The sequence below is a fragment of the Triticum dicoccoides genome, chromosome 3A (genome assembly GCF_002162155.2).
Source record: "Triticum dicoccoides isolate Atlit2015 ecotype Zavitan chromosome 3A, WEW_v2.0, whole genome shotgun sequence".
NCBI classification, from domain to species: Eukaryota; Viridiplantae; Streptophyta; class Magnoliopsida; order Poales; family Poaceae; genus Triticum; species Triticum dicoccoides.
In genome coordinates, this window is record NC_041384.1 from 218,849,537 (window position 1) to 218,868,946 (window position 19,410).

The 19,410-nt window shown below is 41.8% G+C and overlaps 1 protein-coding gene and 1 long non-coding RNA gene across 5 annotated transcripts; both read left to right on the forward strand.

Moving 5' to 3' along the window:
• The first annotated feature begins 333 nt into the window (after positions 1 to 333).
• LOC119271497 lies at positions 334 to 1,740 on the forward strand. The gene is made up of 3 exons (XR_005134559.1): positions 334 to 496; positions 585 to 673; positions 1,677 to 1,740. It is a non-coding gene; the product is annotated as an uncharacterized LOC119271497 (long non-coding RNA).
• A 2,466-nt stretch (positions 1,741 to 4,206) lies between these two features.
• On the forward strand, positions 4,207 to 6,437 carry LOC119271498. Of its 4 annotated transcripts, XR_005134561.1 has the most exons (6): positions 4,207 to 4,305; positions 4,383 to 4,459; positions 4,569 to 4,796; positions 4,893 to 5,201; positions 6,045 to 6,104; positions 6,382 to 6,437. XR_005134561.1 is itself a non-coding variant. In XM_037553306.1 (4 exons), exons 1-3 carry the CDS (start codon positions 4,257 to 4,259, stop codon positions 4,931 to 4,933), a joined length of 504 nt encoding a protein of 167 aa, XP_037409203.1. In that variant the 5' UTR covers positions 4,213 to 4,256; the 3' UTR covers positions 4,934 to 5,201; positions 6,045 to 6,161. The 4 variants fall into 4 exon arrangements, 1 of the variants encoding a protein (XP_037409203.1); XR_005134560.1 differs by having other exon boundaries at positions 4,383 to 4,796; XR_005134562.1 differs by having other exon boundaries at positions 4,383 to 4,796; positions 4,893 to 5,170; positions 6,382 to 6,418.
• Positions 6,438 to 19,410: the final 12,973 nt, after the last annotated feature.

The following is a 19,410-nucleotide window of genomic DNA, read 5'->3' on the forward strand; positions in this document are numbered from 1 at the left end:
GATGACCTAGCCGCCTCTCTCTCCCGCACTCGCGCAGCCGCCTCCCTCCCTCCCTCCCACGCAGCCGACTCCCTCCTCCCTCGCCCGCGCCTTCGCCTCGCGCCTCCACCGCGCCCAGCTCCTCCCGCCTCGCCGCCGCCTCCCCTCCTCTCCCGTGCGCCTCCTCCCTCCCACCCGCCTCCCTGCCCCGCCGCCGTCCAGTTCCAGCCCCTGCCCCGTCGAGCGGCCCATGGCGGTGCCGGATCCGGTGTTGGGGTCGAGGCGCGCTACCCGTGCGTGGGGAGAGGCACCCGGACCTCGCATGGCTCGGATCTATACGACGGCATAGGGCGTGGGTCGTCTCCCTTATCCTGCGTCATCGCCTGCCTCTTCTCCTCCCCTCCTTTCGTTTCGTTGCTCAATCCTCTCTGTAGTCCTGCTCCCTGGTCCATGAGTCGTCGCTGGGTTGGTCGCCGAGGGGCTCCGATGGCGGCGCGCTGGGGTGACGTCGGCTAAGGTGATTCTCCTCTCGGTTCTTTCCTCTTTTCTGTGTTCGAATTGTCATGGCTGGCCAGTTTTGGATCTTGGGTGTCTATTACTTGCAGGTCCGTTGTTCTCCTCCTCACTTGGCCTAGATTTGCTGTGCCGCTGGTCGATCTATGATGGTCTTCGCGTTTTCATCAGGAAACTACAGGTCGACCTCTCGTTTTCCTTATCTCTGTTTTTATGTTTCTTGTTTGTCTGTGTGTATTGCTCGGTATGGTGTGTCCGTCGATCATATGGGTGTGGATGGTGGCAAATCAGTGAATTTGTTTGGTTTCTTCTTGTATTGGTTGGGTCCTCTGGTTGGATTTTGGTAGTTCACATTTGTCTCTTTATGTTGATGGAGACGAATGGTGGTGTCCTCCGGTTAGATTTTAGTAGTTCTCCATTGTGCCTCCTTTGTTTGCTTGTGCGTGACAGGTGTTTTTTTCTTAGTTGTCTAGATCTTGCTAGGGCCGGCATTCTCTCTCTACGATTGTAGTGAGATTTTCAGAAGAGGTCGATGTACCAGGGTATGCGCCTTTTGGACTGGTTTGGTGACATTATTCTTTGTCAGGTGACGTGTGAAAAAAATAAAGGGTTTGGTCTGTTAATTGGCCTCTGTTGATTGATTTGGTCTGCCTAAGTTATTATGGTTGGGTATCCCTCTGCTTGTTATAATGGTCTCAGTGCTGGATGTTTGCCTTGTCTTAATGGGTGGATGTTTGGTTAGGAAGAGAGTGTTGGATTTGAGCTCCGCCGGGCTGTTAAGATGTTGTCCATGATGGTTGGCAACTTGGCATGGTTGGTTGCAAAGAGAATTTGAGATTGTGTGCTTGATGTGTTTACAGTTCTGCTAATGAGGGTGCCTTCTAATAGGGGGTGTCTGCTGTTAGCTTCTTGCTGCGAGATTCGGTTATCTGGTGCCCATGCTTTAGGCTTTCATTCTGTGTCTATGCATGTTGACCAACTGCTCCTGAATGTGTTTCACGCTTGCTATGCTCATCGGGTCTGCTTGTTTTTGCTTGCCACCTTCAGCTATTATGTTATGTTAGTTCTCTGCTTTAGTGATTATCTGCACTTCTCAATTACAGACTTCATTGCTTCTACATATGGTTTCTCTGTTTATTAATTTGCCTTGCTTTCTTTCATGGTCCTTACTTTCTGTTTGGCAGCTTGTTTCAGTTACAACTGAGTTCTTGGGTTGCACTTTGTTGTTGGAAACTACTTACTGGTGGAGCTGCTGCTCGGTTCATAGGGTAAGTCGTGCCTTGCTATGTTTCCTATTGCTTGCTATTTAGTTGTGTTTATTACTATTTATTTCATAGGCTTATGTGTTCTTCCCTTTGTATGGTCTGCGTTGGTATTTTTCCGGTTGCTCCTTAATAATTAATTATTATAAGCATTTTTATTATCAGTTCTTCCTGTGTGCCTCTGCTTGAGGCTGTTGCGAGCTATTGTCGATTGCCGTTTCATTCTTATGTTTGAGAGGTGGCATCTGATGGTTTTCTGCTTGGAGGGGTGGAGATTGATGTTCTTACTAGGGATGACGTGGTGCCGTGTCAAACCAATTTTTACAAGGGATATATGGGTTTGTTGTTGCAGATTACAATTACGATAGCATGTTAGCATATAAAAGGTGTTGCGCAGTCGGTTCTGGTGCTTGCAGGTGCGCTTGCCCAGCCTGCCTGGCCTCTGGTACATGCAGGCGGGCAGGTTGATGTCGCTGGTATAAATACAAGTGTTCAATTACAATTATTGTATTCACAGCCGGTCAATTCGGTGTCTGGGTTCTAAAGCCCATCTAGGAGTGTCTTAGATAGATTATGTCTGGGTCATTATATTGTTCCCTTGGGTATGCTTGTAATAAACATCTCTTTGTATGCATGAATCATTATTATTTCATTTAATTGGCTCTACTGTCTCTTGTGCTCCTGTTTGATACTTTTTTGCATTTACCTGTGATGTCTTTACTTCGCTTTCGTCTTAATATGCAGTATTTGCATATATGTGTGCTCATTGCTGATGATGGCTCACCGTCGGCGTGTTTTGCATGCTCCTGTTGTTGGTGTTTGTGGTATTCGTAAGAGAAATGGTATGTTGTCTATATGGTCATTTCCTTAGGTTTTGTTTGGCTTGCATCTGTCCATTTGTGTCGGTTCTGTCGTTTTCTAGGGGATGCCTGGTTCCCAGTGCTCACTCCTGCCATGTTGGCTAGAAATCGGAAGAGGCATAAATTACTTAGGGGCCTTCGTTGCCATGGTGTTACATGTACTGGTTTTCTTGGTCGGGGTTCCTATCTTTCCGTCCTTAGTATCTTTGTTTTGGCTGTTGTTTCTCATAACAACATGCATGTAGATCTTCGGTTTGAAGGGGACTTGCCAACTGATTGGACTGGTTTTCCTGTCGAGGTAGTTGACAATCGCAAAGGTACTAACTATTAGGTTGATGTTAGTTTTGTTTTTTCCTTCTCCTGTCATGACGGCCTCCTTGAGTATTGTGTTTTCTGTAGTTTCCTATAAGGACAGATCTTACTATGGTCCTCCTGAGTACCAGTGCCCTCACTGCAAGGCTTCTTTTTGGTTTGAGGAGAGGGCCAATCCATATTCTTCATGTGTGCTATGTAAAATTGTTTATAACCTTTGTTGCAAAGGTGGAAAAGTCGTTGTTAAACCTTTCAAAAATCCTCCTGCTTTATTGAGTCATTTATTATCCTGTCATGGTGATCGTGTTTCCAAGCAATTCCTGACAAAGATACCGCATCACAGTTGGACGGCATTTACGTCTATTGTGGCGACATCATTCGTTCGCTGGAAGGCACGCGGGGGTTAATATCTTCAAAATTTGTGGTCAGGTCCATCATCTTATTGGTTCTCTTTTGCCGATGAAAACGATTGTGCCGTCCAGCCATACCACTGGTCGGCGTTACTACCAGGAGAACTTTCAGGATGGTCTTACAATTTGTTGAGTGGATGAGGCCCCTGATACTTTTACTATTTTTACATGTAGTCCAATGTGGCTTGAGATTACTAAGATGAAGCTTAACGAATATCTAGATGAAATCCAGTCAGGCCATGCCTATGGTCCTATAAACGCTGGTACCATTTTATTTACCCTTTCCATGCAACTACAGCTTGAAATTTCTGACTGATGTTTAAGGCTTCTTGTTTTTCTATCTCATTTTCTGTTGTTTTGCTTTGCTTTGCAGTTCTGTACACCGTCGAGTTTCAGAAGTTCCTGGTATTCCCGTGGAAGTATGTTTTTAGACCAGTGGAAGGTCATTTAATGATTAAGTTTATAAAGCGCACTGAACTTGTGGAGAGAACTGGAATGGAAGCAGAGTTCCCCTTCTGTACGTATGCATTGACTCCAATAGCTCAGCTCCCTAGGCCTACAGATATGCCTGAACGCTTTACAAGTGATTTTGTGACTAATCATCTTTTCTCTCGTTTGTTTGGTGGTGATTTTATAATAACTCTTCTTTGCTTGCGTAGATATCATTAGAGTGATTACTGGAATCTCTGAAGCTGTTCAAGTATGTTAGTGCAAAATATTAGTGCGTTCTTTTTAAAGACAAAGCAGTTTGTTGACACAGACAAAGAGAGCTTGGTAACTTCCAGATCATCTGTATTTTCAAACTTCTCTTTCCTTCTATGCTTATTTATGTGTGTTTCTTCTCAGAGGCCATTGAAACAGTCTGATCAGTTAATGAGTCTGTTGCTGAAAAGGACAATTCACCACAACTTGGCAGTTCCATGGAGAAAGATAACTTACCATTGCCTGACAGACCTCCGATGCAAAAAGGTTCTCGCCATTTCTTTACTTATACCCCAGTGCTTTGCTTGCATTGCAAGATACTCAATCTAGTGTGCCATTTTCAGGCCCCAACCATCTGTGCCTGTCGATGCTCGAAGCAATCCGAGCAAGTGGGGCAGATAGAAGTAGAAACATCGCCTGGGTAATCATAGGGCTTTCTTTTTTCCAAATTCTTCTGGACCTTCTTGTGGTCTTTGTTACCACCACACATTCTCATGAGTGGTTCCCTTTTGGTCTTCGTGCTCTTTCAGTAGGCAAGGCATCTTTTGGAGACCCAAGAATTTTTGTTAACGTTGCTGTAAATGGACGGTTTCTTATTAGTATGCCTGTACGAGCGATTCCTGTGCTTGAGCTTCGGCTCGTGGGCACTTACCGCCACATCACTTGGTTGCTTATGGGCAACAATGACAGCTATCACAATCATGTTGCTGTCCATCCGGACTATCAGGCTACTTGGCTAGAAGCTGTATTTTTGTCAGGTTTGAATGATTCAGATTCGCTTATTGCAGTCTCATTTCTTGGTTTAAGTATGTATAATATTCTGTGCTGAGTCCTTGTCTGTTGCATGTGTGCAGGACTGCAGGGTATGAGATCGATGTATACATGCATGCCCTAGACTCAGGTGCCCCGGAGTGAAATGGGAGTCGAACGGCTAGACATGCCATACAATGTTGCCTTCTTTTCCGCAATACCCTGATTACCCAATTCCTGATGTACATTCCGATTCGTGTCTTTACTGCAGAACTTTAGCTCATAGAGCAGAAAACTCGTATCATCTCTCTATGTATGGTGTCGAGCAATGGAACTGCAGTGATCTGGCAGTGTGACTGTTGACCTCCTTGACACCATTCACGTTCGTCGCTCTGAACCCACTCAGCAGACAAGTAACTCTTTATCCTTAAATTCCATGTATAGCTTTGTATCATTAAATTCCTTGCACTATTCTCATGGCCGTTGAATACATCATGTAACCCCACATAAATGGCTAGGAACCAAATAAATTTAATTTATCTTCAATACCCTCTCCAAAATATTTCTATTGTCTGTATTAAGAAGGATCTATAAGAGTTGTTGCTATATATATGTTGTGAACCCGCCCATGTAGTTAATATTTGGTTCTTCATTTTTTTAGTTCAAGCCCCTGAGATAATGCTTTTAAATTATGAACTGACTATAGTTCAGGATTTAGTGAACATATCAACGTACATGGTGATCTTTACAACTTATTTATTTTTTCTGTGGGGCTTCAAATATAATAAATTACGAATAAATAATGTGCAGTAATCATGTTTCTTTTCTTATCACTATACTTCAGTAATGGTATCTACACAATGTATACATACTGCTATCATAGTGCAATGTGAATGAAGTGTGCTGCTTCTACTTGCCTAAAAGCTGATATTGACATGCTCCTTAGCCATGTGACCTTCAAGGGCCTTTGGCTATGTGTATCACTTCACAGATTAAAGATGTAGCTACAATCATTATTAGTTTTTTGGTTATCTTCCTTTTTAAAGAAGCAGCTTAGAGACCTACTGGCTGCTCTGGATCAAGATTATAAGCAGATTTCATATATTTGGACAACAGACAGAGATTGTGTTTCATATATGCATATGCATTTATTGTATAATTCAGTTCCACCACCACATTACTACCTACATGAATTTCCCCTATACCAGATATTAACTTTTGAAATTAGTGACATCTACTCAAATAAATATCCACAGGTTGGCATAGACATGTTTACATCAGCAATCTTTTCTTTGAGATATCTGGTGGCCTTTCGTGTAAGTTCAATGTATCCATTTATCATTCCATTGCTTTCTTGATTCAACAATAACAATAAAGGACTGCTAAATTGTACTTTGTAGAGAAAGGGATGACATACACCTAGGTTATATAGGCTAAAGAGTATCGATAGTCTGACCGCACATCATTTTTTGTACACTCAGTAATCTTTAATGGTTTATTAACACTAGCTAATCCGAAGTAGATGTTTATTATTTGTTCCCTTTTCCTTACTTATCCATAGAATAATGATCTTTATTTTTATCTGTTTTGTAGAACCATCGAATTCAAGTCATCTTTGAGTACATGACATCTTCTGAAGTTCGTGCCATCATACTTTAGTTTTCCCACATGAGCTGAGATTATTCAAATAAAAAGACGGTCTCAGGCACAAGAGCATGATGTGCTTCCGCCAGTTGCTTTCACACCAAGGCCACGCGGTTGATCATCTAAGCGCACCTATGAAGTTGACCAACAAGGAAGTTGGCCAGAGCTACTAATTAGTATGCCTAATTGCTATTGCTTTGTAGTTTGACCGCCTCTACCGCCAGTATGCCTGGCTTTTGCTTTCTTATTATGTTCCTGCTATTAGTACTTCCTCTCTCGTGTTCGTGCTCTTAGTATTGAACTTAATGTTGTAGTTATTAGCTTTTGTGGTCTAATGAACTAACTGAGTGTTTATAATTTCATGACGATGTTGAACTCGATAACTAAATGATCATTATCTGCTTGACCATATCGTTGGGACCGGCACCCTTGCGCCAAGCCGTGGTCCCGATCTAGTACCCAAGACTAGACAGGTGTTCGCCGATATATCTACATATCGTCTGATATATCACCCGATATCTGACATCTGATATGTCAAAACCGATACAAACCTGATATCCGATATTTTGAAGCTTGGTGTGGTCTCCTACTGGATTGATACTTTGGTTCTTAAAAATTGAAGGAAATACTTACACTGCTTTACTGCATCACCCTTTCGTCTTTAAGGGAAAAACAATGCAGTGCTCAAGAGGTATCAAGAAGGATTCCTGGCATCGTTGCCGGGGAGATATACGCCAAGTCAAGACATACCAAGTACCCATCACAACTCTTATCCTTTGCATTACATTATTTGTCATTTGCCTCTCGTTCTCCTCTCCTCGACTTCATCCTTGCCATTTTATTCGCCCTCTCTTTCCCGTACGCCTCTTTCTCGCTTACCTCTTGTTGCTTGTTACCCTTATGGATTTACCAAAAGGAGTTGATCCTCACCTTACAAGGTTGGAAGAAATCGAAAACAACGTTAGAAGTTTTATGTCCTTGCAGTTTGAGCATAATAATTTCTCTAGAAATGAGCTTAAAGAACAAAAAAGTTTTATCAGTTTCATGAATAAAGAGCTCAATGATATGTCTAAGGAATTTTATGGTTTGAAATCTCAGCTTGCTCATTTTGAAAAATTAATTGCTGAAATCTCGGATAAATAGGCCACCTTAGTTAATAAGATGGCCGCTAAACCGAAAAGTTTTCATGATAATAAGGATGAAGATCTAAAAGTGATTGTTGTGTCCCCTATTAAATCCTTGCTTTGCAATATGAATCTTGATAATTATGGGACTGGAGATGAGTCAACATTAGTTAGAAGGCGTCCCAATGATTCAAAGTTTTTAGATCTTGATGCAAAAATTGGTAAAAGTGGGATTGAAGAGGTTAAAACTTTAGATAGCAACGAACCCACTATCTTGGATTTCAAGGAATTTAATTATGATAATTGCTCTTTAATTGATTGTATTTCTTTGTTGCAATCCGTGCTAAATTCTCCTCATGCTTATAGTCAAAATAAAGCTTTTACTAAACATATCGTTGATGCTTCGATGCAATCTTACGAAGAAAAAACTTGAGTTGGAAGTTTCTATCCCTAGAAAACTTTATAATGAGTGGGAACCTAAAATTAAAATTAAAATTAAAGATCGTGAATGCTATGCTTTGTGTGATTTGGGTGCTATTGTTTCCACGATCCCAAAAACTTTGTGTAATTTGCTAGGTTTCCGTGAATTTGATGATTGTTTTATAAACTTGCACCTTGCAGATTCCACTATTAAGAAACCTATGGAAAAGATTAATGATGTTCTTATTGTTGCGAATAGGAATTATGTGCCCGTAGATTTCATTGTTCTTGATATAGATTGCAATCCTTCATGTCTTATTATTCTTGGTAGACCTTTCCTTAGAACGATTGGTGCAATTATTGATATGAAGGAAGGGAAATTAAATTCCAATTTCCGTTAAGAAAAGGCATGGAACACTTCCCTAGAAAGAAAATTGAATTACCATATGAATCTATTATGAGAGCCACTTATGGATTGCTTACCAAAGATGGCAATACCTAGATCTATCTTCGCTTTTATGCCTAGCTAGGGGCGTTAAACGATAGCGCTTGTTGGGAGGCAACCCAATTTTATTTTTATTCCTTACTTTTTGTTACTATTTAGTAATAAATAATTTATATAGACTCTGTTTTGGTTGTGTTTTTTTGTGTTTAATTAGTGTTTGTGCCAAGTAGAACCGTTGGGAAGACTTGGGGAAAGTCTTTTTGATCTTACTGTAAAAAACAGAAATTTTAGCGCTCACGAGAATTGCTGTCATTTTTTATTGGAGGGTGATATTTAGTTAATTATTTTTTCAGATGATTAATAGATAAATTCCTCACGTACAGAAATTTAGTTTAGAATTTTTAGGGTTCCAGAAGTATTCGAAACCTACAGATTACTACAAATTGTTCTGTTTTTGACAGATTCTGTTTTTCGCGTGTTGTTTGCTTATTTTGATCAATCTATGGCTAGTAATAGAGTTTATGAACCATACAAAAGTTGGAATACAGTAGGTTTAACACAAATATAAATAAAGAATGAGTTCATTACAGTACCTTGAAGTGGTTGTTTGTTTTCTTTTACTAACGGAGCTCATGAAGATTTTCTTTTAAGTTTTGTGTTGTGAAGTTTTCAAGTTTTGGGTAAAGATTTGATGGATTATGGAACAAGGAGTGGCAAGACCCTAAGATTGGAGATGCACAAGGCACCCCAAGGTAAAATCCAAGGATTCCAAAAATCCTAAGCTTGGGGATGCCCCGGAAGGCATCCCCTCTTTCGTCTTCGTCCATCGGTAACTTTACTTGAAGATATATTTTTATTCGCCACATGATATGTGTTTTGCTTGGAGCGTATTGTATGATTTGAGTCTTTGCTTTTATTTTACCACAACCATCCTTGTTGTACACACCTTTTGGGAGGGACTCACATGAATTGGAATTTATTAGAATACTCTATGTGATTCACTTATATCTTTTGAGCTGTACAATTTTTGCTCTATTGCTTCGCTTATATCTTTTAGAGCACGGAAGTGGTTCTATTTTATAGAAATAATTGATCTCTCATGCTTCACTTATATCATTTTGAGAGTCCTTTAGAACAGCATGGTAATTCACTTTGGTTATAAATTTTAAATGCTAGGTCTATCTTTATTCCATTTCATGTATGTCTGAGGATCCGCATAGCCCTCGATTTATGTGTTATTTATCCATTTTTACTTTTTTATGCTAATGTTGGTGACTGGAGATAACTTTCTTCAATTATTCCTGGGATGGGAGGGAGCAGGTCTTGCTTCATATTTGTTAATTCATTTCTGGTTTACACGACTTCAGGCGGATAAAGCTGCTATAAAAGCTATGCTTGTCAATCGAGTAGGTGATTTTGGATTAGCTCTTGGGATTTTTGGTTGTTTTACTCTCTTTCAAATAGTAGACTTTTCAACCATTTTTGCTTGTGCTAGTGCTCCCAGAAATGAATGGATTTTTTGCAATATGAGATTGAATGCCATAACTCTGATTTGTATTTTACTTTTTATTGGTGTTGTTGGGAAATCTGCACAGATAGGATTGCATACTTGGTTACCCGATGCAATGGAGGGTCCCACTCCAGTATCTGCTTTGATTCATGCAGCTACTATGGTCACTGCTGGCGTTTTCATGATAGCAAGGTGCTCCTCTTTATTTGAATACTCACCTACGACTTTGATTGTTATTACTTTTGCAGGAGCTATGACGTCATTCCTTGCGGCAACCACTGGAATGTTACAGAATGATCTAAAGAGGGTCATAGCTTATTCAACTTGCAGTCAATTAGGCTATATGATCTTTTCTTGCGGCATCTCTAACTATTCGGTTAACGTCTTTCACTTAATGAATCACGCATTTTTCAAAGCATTACTCTTCCTGAGTGCGGGTTCGGTGATTCATGCCATGTCGGATGAGCAAGATATGCGGAAGATGGGGGGGGCTTGCCTCCTCCTTTCCTTTGACCTATGCCATGATGCTCATGGGCAGCTTATCTCTTATTGGATTTCCTTTTCTAACATGATTTTATTCTAAAGATGTGATCTTAGAGCTCGCTTACACAAAGTATACCATCAGTGGGAACTTTGCTTTCTGGTTGGGAAGTGTCTCTGTCCTTTTCACTTCTTATTACTCCTTTCGTTTACTATTTCTAACATTTCTAGTACCAACTAATTCATTCGGGCGAGACAGATAAAGATGTCATGATGCGCCCATTCCTATGGCCATTCCTTTAATACTTTTGGCTCTCGGGAGTCTCTTTGTAGGATACTTGGCCAAAGTGTGACCTGTTAGCCCATAAGTCAGTATTGTGACGAAGCGGCTGTTGCTCACCCGATACGATCGTACGAGGTCACAATTTACCCAACACGATAATTGGGGTGAACTAGAATTAGGGATCGGATGCGGGCGAAATTCCCGCCAATGGCTGAGATGTTCAGTCGACTCCCTCCCCCTTTGTGGGGGTCTGGACCCCTACGAGTGAGCAGAAAAGGGAGGAGGAAAGAGGCCCTGGTGAACCATCATAATAAGTGAACAAGTGTAAGCTTTGCTACCCAACAGTATGGAGTACTGACCACACCGAGGGACAGGCCCTGAAGCGAAGGACAGGAACGAGCGGAATCAATGTGTTCCAATTTCTGGCCTTGCACCGACCATCCAACGGGCCATGGACTAAACGGCCACTGCCTGAAAGGACTATGCTATGTCCAGGGGACCGCCGCCCTCCATAAGGTACATCTTGCGCCTATGGGCCGCTATAACTATCCAAGAAGACACTCGAAAAAGGAAGGTTAAACAAACCTACCCGATGGACTGCCGAGCTACAAGTCCTACGACATAGGAGCGGGATTCTCTAAAAAGCCAAGGTCTTAGGTGGCCAAGAGGGCCCACTTGGAGACTTGGGATCTCAGCAGGAAATGTGAAGGTTGTTTAAAGCCGGCCGATAGGCGAAAGAGAATCCAAAAGTTTTGTTCTGATCTGAGTAGGCTCAACATAGGGAATACCCTAACCCTGGGAACCGGGGCATATAAATCCGCTTATGGCATTCACCCAAGCATACAGAGACAGATGGAATGAAAGAAAGAAAAAGTAGCTCCGCAGCTCGCCCAGAAGAAGAAAGACCCGCCGCTAACGATTTGGAAATCCCTGGTGGGCTGGGCTTGAAAGACAAGTGTGTGTGGATTTCCACATCCTCGTCTTTACTTTAAGACACAACTCTTCTCTTTCTCGGTCAAATGACTTGCGATAGTCTACCTTGAGTAGGACCATAGGGATCTTATATTTGTGGCGAAAGATAAGTGGTTCTGTCACAACCAAGAAAGTTTCTATGAGTGAGCGACCCTTGATAAACGCCGATTGATACGTGTCAATGTCAATAAGTGGATGAGTGTTGTTAAAGACAATGTTTGTTCCTCTTCTTTGAAACGATTTTCATGAATCTCGAGATGATACTGATTGGCCTGAAATCCTCGATGGTGTTGGCCTCTTTTTTCTTTGGGAGGAGAGTGATGGATGCCTGGGTTAGCCTCCAAACATAAAGGCCATTGCTATGAAAGAGCTGCAAGAGAGAAAGCAGTTGCGGGTGGATGATGTCCCAGAAGGCTTGGATTGCATAGATTCTACCAGAGGATGTTGAGATGCTCCCATTGCAACTCACTGATGGAGAAGAACTGGAGAGCTCAGCTAGAGCTGGAGGAGGTGGTAGTACCTATTCCTACTGGTACCAGTGGTGGCTTGATCACTTCAAATTGGAGGGACTATTGGGCCAAATTCCCATATTGTAAAAAAGGTTTTCTTTTCTTATATATCGGAGGTTTTGTGTGCAGAGGCCGCCAGGTTGAAGTTGGATGTTGCTTTTGTAGTTCCCAGTGAAGGATGATGCTGGGTCTATGATGCATTTTATTTGGATTTTGGCTGATAGTTTTCGATGAAGCCACGGATACTACTCTTGTCTGAGACCTGTTGGCTTCATCCAGAGGGAGATGTGTTCTAGGGTGCCAAAGTACTCTTCAGCTGAAGAACTCTCTTTGGGACAAGGGCATCATCAAAGCAAAGAAATCAAAAGAAGAAGCAGTCAGTAATGCAATGCGAGACAAGTGTCATGTAGCAAGGTGCCCGGAATCTATCGTATATCGTATATAGGGATTTCGGATTGCGATTTCCTTTTGGGGATCAGGCCGATTTGATGACAGGAATTTCCTTGTTTGTTGCAGCCTAAGATTGGGATTGGCCTACTCTTCTTCTATAACCGGGATCTTACGACTCTCATGCTTAATAAGTTGGCACCTCGCATCCTGCCAAAACCTAATCCTCTTATTCTCTAGCTAGAGTTGGGCTCCTTAAGAAGATATGATACTTCTACTTTTGACACCCTTTTTTTCCCTATTTTTAAACTCAAATTGATAAAGCCACCTGGCGAGTAGGAATAGTTTCAAGTTTCTGGTCTGTTTTCTTTTGAGAATCAAACCTCTAATGGGTTTTTGCTACCAGGAGAAGGGAATGGCCATGTTGATGGGGTCTATCTAAATAGAGAGGAACCTATAGGGCTGATTACTCGATCACTCCATTGTGATGACAATCACACCCATATTCTTTATTATTTCTAAATATAGATAACTGCCATCTCCCGGCATAAGAAGGAGTGACCCTAATGACAGCCCCTATAATAGTAGACAACACGTTTTAAATCATACTGGACTGAACGAAGAAAGATCTTTCCACACAAGAGTGGAAGGGATCCTTTAGAAATAGTTCTTAGCTCCAATCAAGCTTTCTCTGCTGTCTAGGATCGTTAGTGCTATAGTGGAGACACTTTTATCAACTAAGAATGGTGGTCACATTCCCTTTCTGGTGGTAGTCATTGAGGATCTCAAAAACAGGGATCGCAAAAACGTGTCAATAATGACAACGCTGGGCAAAAAGGCTAAAGAAGAAAAACCTGTAGATTTGAATGCCACTTCCTTTGCTAAGATAGCTAGATTTGGATGTCCATTCCATAAGGTATAGCTGCATCTGACACTGAGTAGAAGTTACTAGCAGGATAGACAGGAAGCTCTGAAGGATGTACAATGCTTGGAGGGACAGAAGTTTCAAGAGAAATGGTCTCTTTTGATGGGCATTTGTAGATGATGGTTGATACTGAAAACAATGCCTTCTTGACAGCTCTAGCATCACCAGTTATCTATTAAGCATAAAGATACATTCAAGATAACAATTAGCGGAATACAAGAAACAAAGAATAGATATTGAATAAAGAAAAAAAAGAGCAGAGCCTCATAACCGTCCTAATAGAGATAATACCACGTTCGTCTTGTTCTTTACGCCGATCCAACTCGTGCTTTTTTGGATGGATTTCACACGGAATCAAGGGAGGTGCGGGATACGACCCATATCACATTCCTGTGCCATAGCTTGAAAAATCAAATAAATCTATCGAAGCTAGGGTGCCAGGCCTATAAGAATCAGAAGAACAATCCACACTAATGTAACCGTAAAGAAATGGCGGCTCTAACATAGATTTTTCTCAATATGTCATGTTGTTGAAAAATCCTGTGGTAGCATGGGATGATCGACACTTTAGTTTTAGTTATTGATTTACGCGTCATGCATTAACTAATATTTATGGGGCTGGAGACTTCGCTAAAGCATGCACATAAATAGATGAATGAGAGATTACAAGGCAAGGAGATACATATCTGGGGGTTGACTCAGAACTTGTACATAGGTCAGCTCACTAATGCTTAATAACCAATAAATAGTCAATCAAGAGATGTGCACCAGCAAACAACATTATACTGAAATAGTGTATTAGGCGGCAAATGGCACAGAAGAGTTTAGACGATATATTCTCTACAACAGGTAGGGATCGGGGGTTATACGCTCTTTTCTATAAACAAAGTAGGCTTGTGATTGTCCGCATCCATCACTCAATCATGCAATTCAAAGAAATGGTTTACTTATCTTCTTCTAAAGGATGGAATTGCTAGATTGTCAGTAATATCAATTGAGGAAGAAGCTAGTCCCACTTAAATTCGAAAAGAAGACCTCTATTGTGACAGAAGATTCCTCGCCCACAGCATCTCACTTATTGATTGTGACATAGCTCTCTATCTCCGCTCATAAGAAGATAGCGTTTCATTCACTCGCTCTAGAAACCATAGGAGCTACTATTCCCAAGTTTATTAAGAATGGGCACTCACTGGATTCAAGCTTCCACCGTTCTAGCTTCTCTTCGTAGTTCACTAGAATGTATCGAGCATGTTTCTCCGGATCAGGAGGCTTTACATAAATTGCTACGATTGCCAAGTCGAAAAAGAACTGGGCATGAAAGTGAAAGTGGAAAGAGAAGGGAGCGTGACTTGTTTCAAGAATTGGATGCCCTTGTTAAGGAAATCTAGTATAAAAGGAGAAATTGGGCCTATTTATAACTTTTGGTACCTAACCACCTGAACTGGGAATAATGGCTAAAGATTGAAGGTTCTAAGCCATGTATCAGAGCCGGTTATTTGAGTATCGATGATGTTGGAGTCTAGCTTCCGACCAATCCACTTCACTTCGGAGGACATAACAGCTTAAGAAGAAATCGAGATCAGGCCCGTGGAAAGCACACACACACGCCTGGGGAATGAATCCACTTTTTCATTCTCAATACTAGGGGGGGCTTCTCCGATCGATTGCTTTAACTGTTATTCCCCAGATTGGCGAAATGACCTTTCGTCTTGCTTCCGTAAAATAATAAAATGTGCTTTCGCCAGAAGAAGAAAAAAGAAGATAGCTCAGTAAATGGCATTCAAGTAAAGTCGAGAAAGAGGCCTTGCTTTCGCACAGGAAGGAAAGAATTGACTCGGGTAAGTAAGCCCTATTGGGGGATTAAGGGCTCGAGTACGATTAGAGCGCCTTTTTTTCTGCTGCGCAGGCTTACCATTTTAAATAGGGGGAAACAGGAGACTGTAGAAGATGAATATGGCTAGTCTACTACTACTATTTGATTGGCAATCCTTAGACTATAGGGATGAAGCAAAGGAGCATAACCTACCTGCAACTATGCTTTAAAGCAAAGAAATCTATCAAAATTCTCATTCCAGTCTGAGGGGATATCTGAAGCTACCGATCCGGGATCTCACTCAAATCCAAACCTAGCACTTTTGTATTTATTGCTTCTCCTTTTAGATAGTCCGTAGCCGAGTAGAAGAGAAGAAAAGAGATTTCCTTATCTGCATGCCAGCTTTCATTCCTACTTTTGATGAAAGAAAGGTCAGTTGCTGCCGACAAGTCGACTAAACTTTCACAACTGTCACCTATCTTTAAGCACCTTCTAGGCCGCTTCCCAACCTAATGCATTCAAGTCTGCCTTCGGTACTGGTACTTTGGAATCAAGGGACCAACAAGCGATATCAGGAGTCTTTGGCCGAAGAACTCGCGGATAAGAAGGTTATTCCATAACTATATAAAATCCATAGTCACGCTCAGCATGCGAAAGCTTGTAAAAATGACATCCCCTACGAAAACCAATAGGATTTGTTGGGCCATCGAACACTAGTTTCTGGTTTCTCAAGACCTTGAGGCAAGGGCAGTTACGCAACATTTTCTCAATATTGAATGTGCATTTTTCCCGCATTTTTTCGATTCCACTTCTGTATCAGAAATTAGTGTCAAGGAATGGAGTTCCTGTTTCGTTAACTAAGTCTCGCGTTGTTTGCTTGAGGAAGGGATGGCCGTAGCTAAATTTCCATTGCTAATCTTACATGTTCCCACAAACAATAAAGAAAAGAAGAAAAGGCTATTCCTTAGACACAGAGGTGGGATTAAGGCGTCATGCGGAACTCCAACAACATAGACCAGATGACTTATTTATTGAAAATAGGTTTAGGAGCCTGATCCTGGAGCTGAGCAAGCATGGGCGTGATCCACATCGAGTGGAACTACTATAACTATATCTGTGGAAGGAAGGTGGAACCTTCACCGAATCATAGTTAGGTGGCTCCCATTCCGTAGTGGGCCGACGTCACACTGCCGCTTCAATAGCTAGCGGGTAATAATCAGAAAGTGAATCATCAACCACTCATTTAGAAGCCGCTCATGCAACAACGTTTAAGTAAATCCTTCCGCCCTTATTTTCTTTAGTCTAGTTGTTGGAGGAAATGCGCCTTGAACACATTACATATACTAGCTGAGCTTTGTCCCTAATCGTGACTAGTTGTTATTAGTTTCGATCAAATTTCCCCCCAGCCGGCAATGCCTCAGCTTCTCAAAATCTAGGAAGCTCTGAAAAAAAGTCATCATTATGAAAAAATACTAGCGCTACTAATAAGGGAAGCTACTTCTTTCTAAGAAAGGAATAAAGTAGAAAACTAAAGAAAGAGATCTTAAGTGGGTCCCGCGAGTAGTTTGTCTTGTTTCAGTCCGTACAAGAAGATACTTTCAGGGTTGCCCAAGAAGGGACGGGCCTATCTATTGGTGGTACTAGTTCCGCGGGAGGGGCGGGATTTCGGTGCCGTCAGCATGGGTCCGGCTATCGATCACAAGGGTCTAGATACGGGTCTCGAACGGAAAAGTATGCTACATATTGCTCTGCTCCAGTTCCCTCTGCTTACACCTGGTCAATTCGTTGATCGCCCCTTTTATTTCTGATTTTCAAAAGGGCCCCGCTCTCGTCTCTGCTGACGAAGCCTTTATCTCTATCTCTGTTATCCTCGTACCTGCTGATCTCTTCGACTGATAGAGTCTATGCTATTGGTGAAGCTGGTTCTACCTCAACAACAGGATCTGCAAATGGATTTTCAACTAACAGCCTCTGCTTCAATTTTTGATGAAAGGTCGACTAGTTTTCACCGAATCTTCAATTACGCACCGGTAACTTTTTTCCATTTCCGAGGTCCAGAGGGGAAGACGAAGTACAGCCTAGTTCAGAGAGTCACGATTGAATCCAGGTTAATTCAGCAGCAGCTAGAGCAATACTCCGATGTTGATTTGATTCTCCGCTACCCACCAAGGTAGAAGACTGCTTGATCCGCAAAAGAAGTATGCTTTATTTGCTTATAGAACAAAAGTATACGCTTTTTCAGGGAAAGATAGATGGAATAGGGCATTCAGCAGTTTGAAGAGGTAGCCTTTTTCAGTAGCGGTCTTGTAAGCAAGCGCCGTACGTTCAATCTATACTGGCGAGAGTCTTTCCTCTTATAAAGCCTGAGCGTGTTGCATGACTTAATGCCAGCTCTTTATCATACATCTTCTATAGAACCAATAAATATAAGGGATATGTGTTAGCACATCTTGTTCGTGCTCTGCACCACGTTTTTCCTGTATACCGGAAGCTAGCATCCCATCAGTAACCTACGGACGAGATTTCTTGAGGGGGGCTGGCCATGGTTTTTTAACCCACCCTTTCATTCACTTCAGACCCAAAGCAGAAAAAGTTTGCAATCCATATACTGGAATTTGGTTCCATCGAAGTACAAGGACTAAATTGGTCGACTCCACCGTAGGGTGCGAGATGTTGAGCTTCCTCGACGCCTACTCTGGGTATCAGCAAGTCTATATGGCTGAGGAAGACAAAGAAAAAACTAGTTTTATCGCCCCTTCCTTCTGTTACAAGCGGATGCCCTTCGGTTTGATAAATGCCGGCGCCACATTTAAGCACCTAATGAGCCTCATCCTCAGGTCTCAGTTGGGTCATAATGCTGAAGTGTACGTTGACGACGCCGTCATCAAAAGCCGCTTGGCAGGGACTCACCCCAAAAACACCTCTCTTTTTGCATCTGCTGAGCAGAACCAATTACCAGATCCTACTTCTAAGCTCTATGCTCTACTTCGGCCTTGCTCTCACTTATGGGTAGGCAGGACAATAAGCAGGAATTCATGTTGGCTAACTATTCTATCCAGGCGGAAGTTGTTTTCATAGGAAAGACGGAAGGTTTTGCGCATTGGTTGTATCGAATTTCCCTTTCTAATAGCATACACAAATAGATAAGAAAGTTACGACGATGATAAGGTAAATGAAAACCTTTGATTTACCTTACCATCAGTTCTGTCTTATCTCTGTGCCTCCTCTAGCCATTTCATAATTGGATATCGTCATTCAAATCTGTTATGACAACTGTTTGGTAAGCAGGGATTCGAATCAAACAATAAATACCAACTCTAAGTGTGATGGATAGTACCTGGTGCCTAATTTCAGGGTATCTTTCTTGGCGCCTACCACAGGAAAACCCCTCCTTCTTTTGGGAGGAAATCAAATGAGTAAAGGTTTCTGCCGACTCCCCTCAAGGAACCACTCACTACTCAACTTGAAACCACGGACCTACCTCCTGCTTTTGACTTTCTTCTTTGTCCCAATTCATATCGAGCATGTCTTTCTCCATCTAAAGATAGAGAGAATAGATGATAGGGGCGCTCAAAGCAAATAGGATTCTGTATCTAATACTAATAGGTACTAACCGCATTCAAGATTGACTTGACCTCTTATTTTGGATAGGCAGAAATGCTTACGCCCTAGGGGTTTAAAGGGCCCACTCCCTTTGGTTGACTCATCAGGCTCACCACCTTTTGGAGCTCATCCAACAGTCAGTCTACTTAATCATAATCATAATCAATCCGTTGCTATTGCTATCTATCGCCATACCCACAAGAGGGTAATTTATCCAACTCCCCGTGCGAAAGCAAGTCCCGCGTCAGCAGTGTTTCGAGTTGTTCCTTGAGAGCAGGCTTATGGCATTCCAGGTAAACATAACAATATGAGAGAGAACTCCATTCGGCTTATAAGTACTCGATTGAACCAATTGTTTTTTCATTTCCCAGTAGGTCACCTTGGGCCAGCTGCTGACTTTCTAGAAAGAGACAAGGAAGTCGATTCAACATAAGGAAAGAAAGCATATTTTAGGTTTACTCCTTCCATGTCTAGTAGGAGTGCGTGCTTCTTATTGCCTTTTGAGCA

What these genes read in the sequence shown, in the direction of transcription:
- LOC119271498 (XM_037553306.1), top strand. Translation starts at nt 4,257, where the DNA reads ATGGAGAAAGATAACTTACCATTGCCTGACAGACCTCCGATGCAAAAA. An exon ending in CAGACCTCCGATGCAAAAAG is followed by an intron (nt 4,306 to 4,382) that starts GTTCTCGCCATT and finishes TGCCATTTTCAG; the next exon opens with GCCCCAACCATCTGTGCCTG. An exon ending in AGAAGCTGTATTTTTGTCAG is followed by an intron (nt 4,797 to 4,892) that starts GTTTGAATGATT and finishes GCATGTGTGCAG; the next exon opens with GACTGCAGGGTATGAGATCG.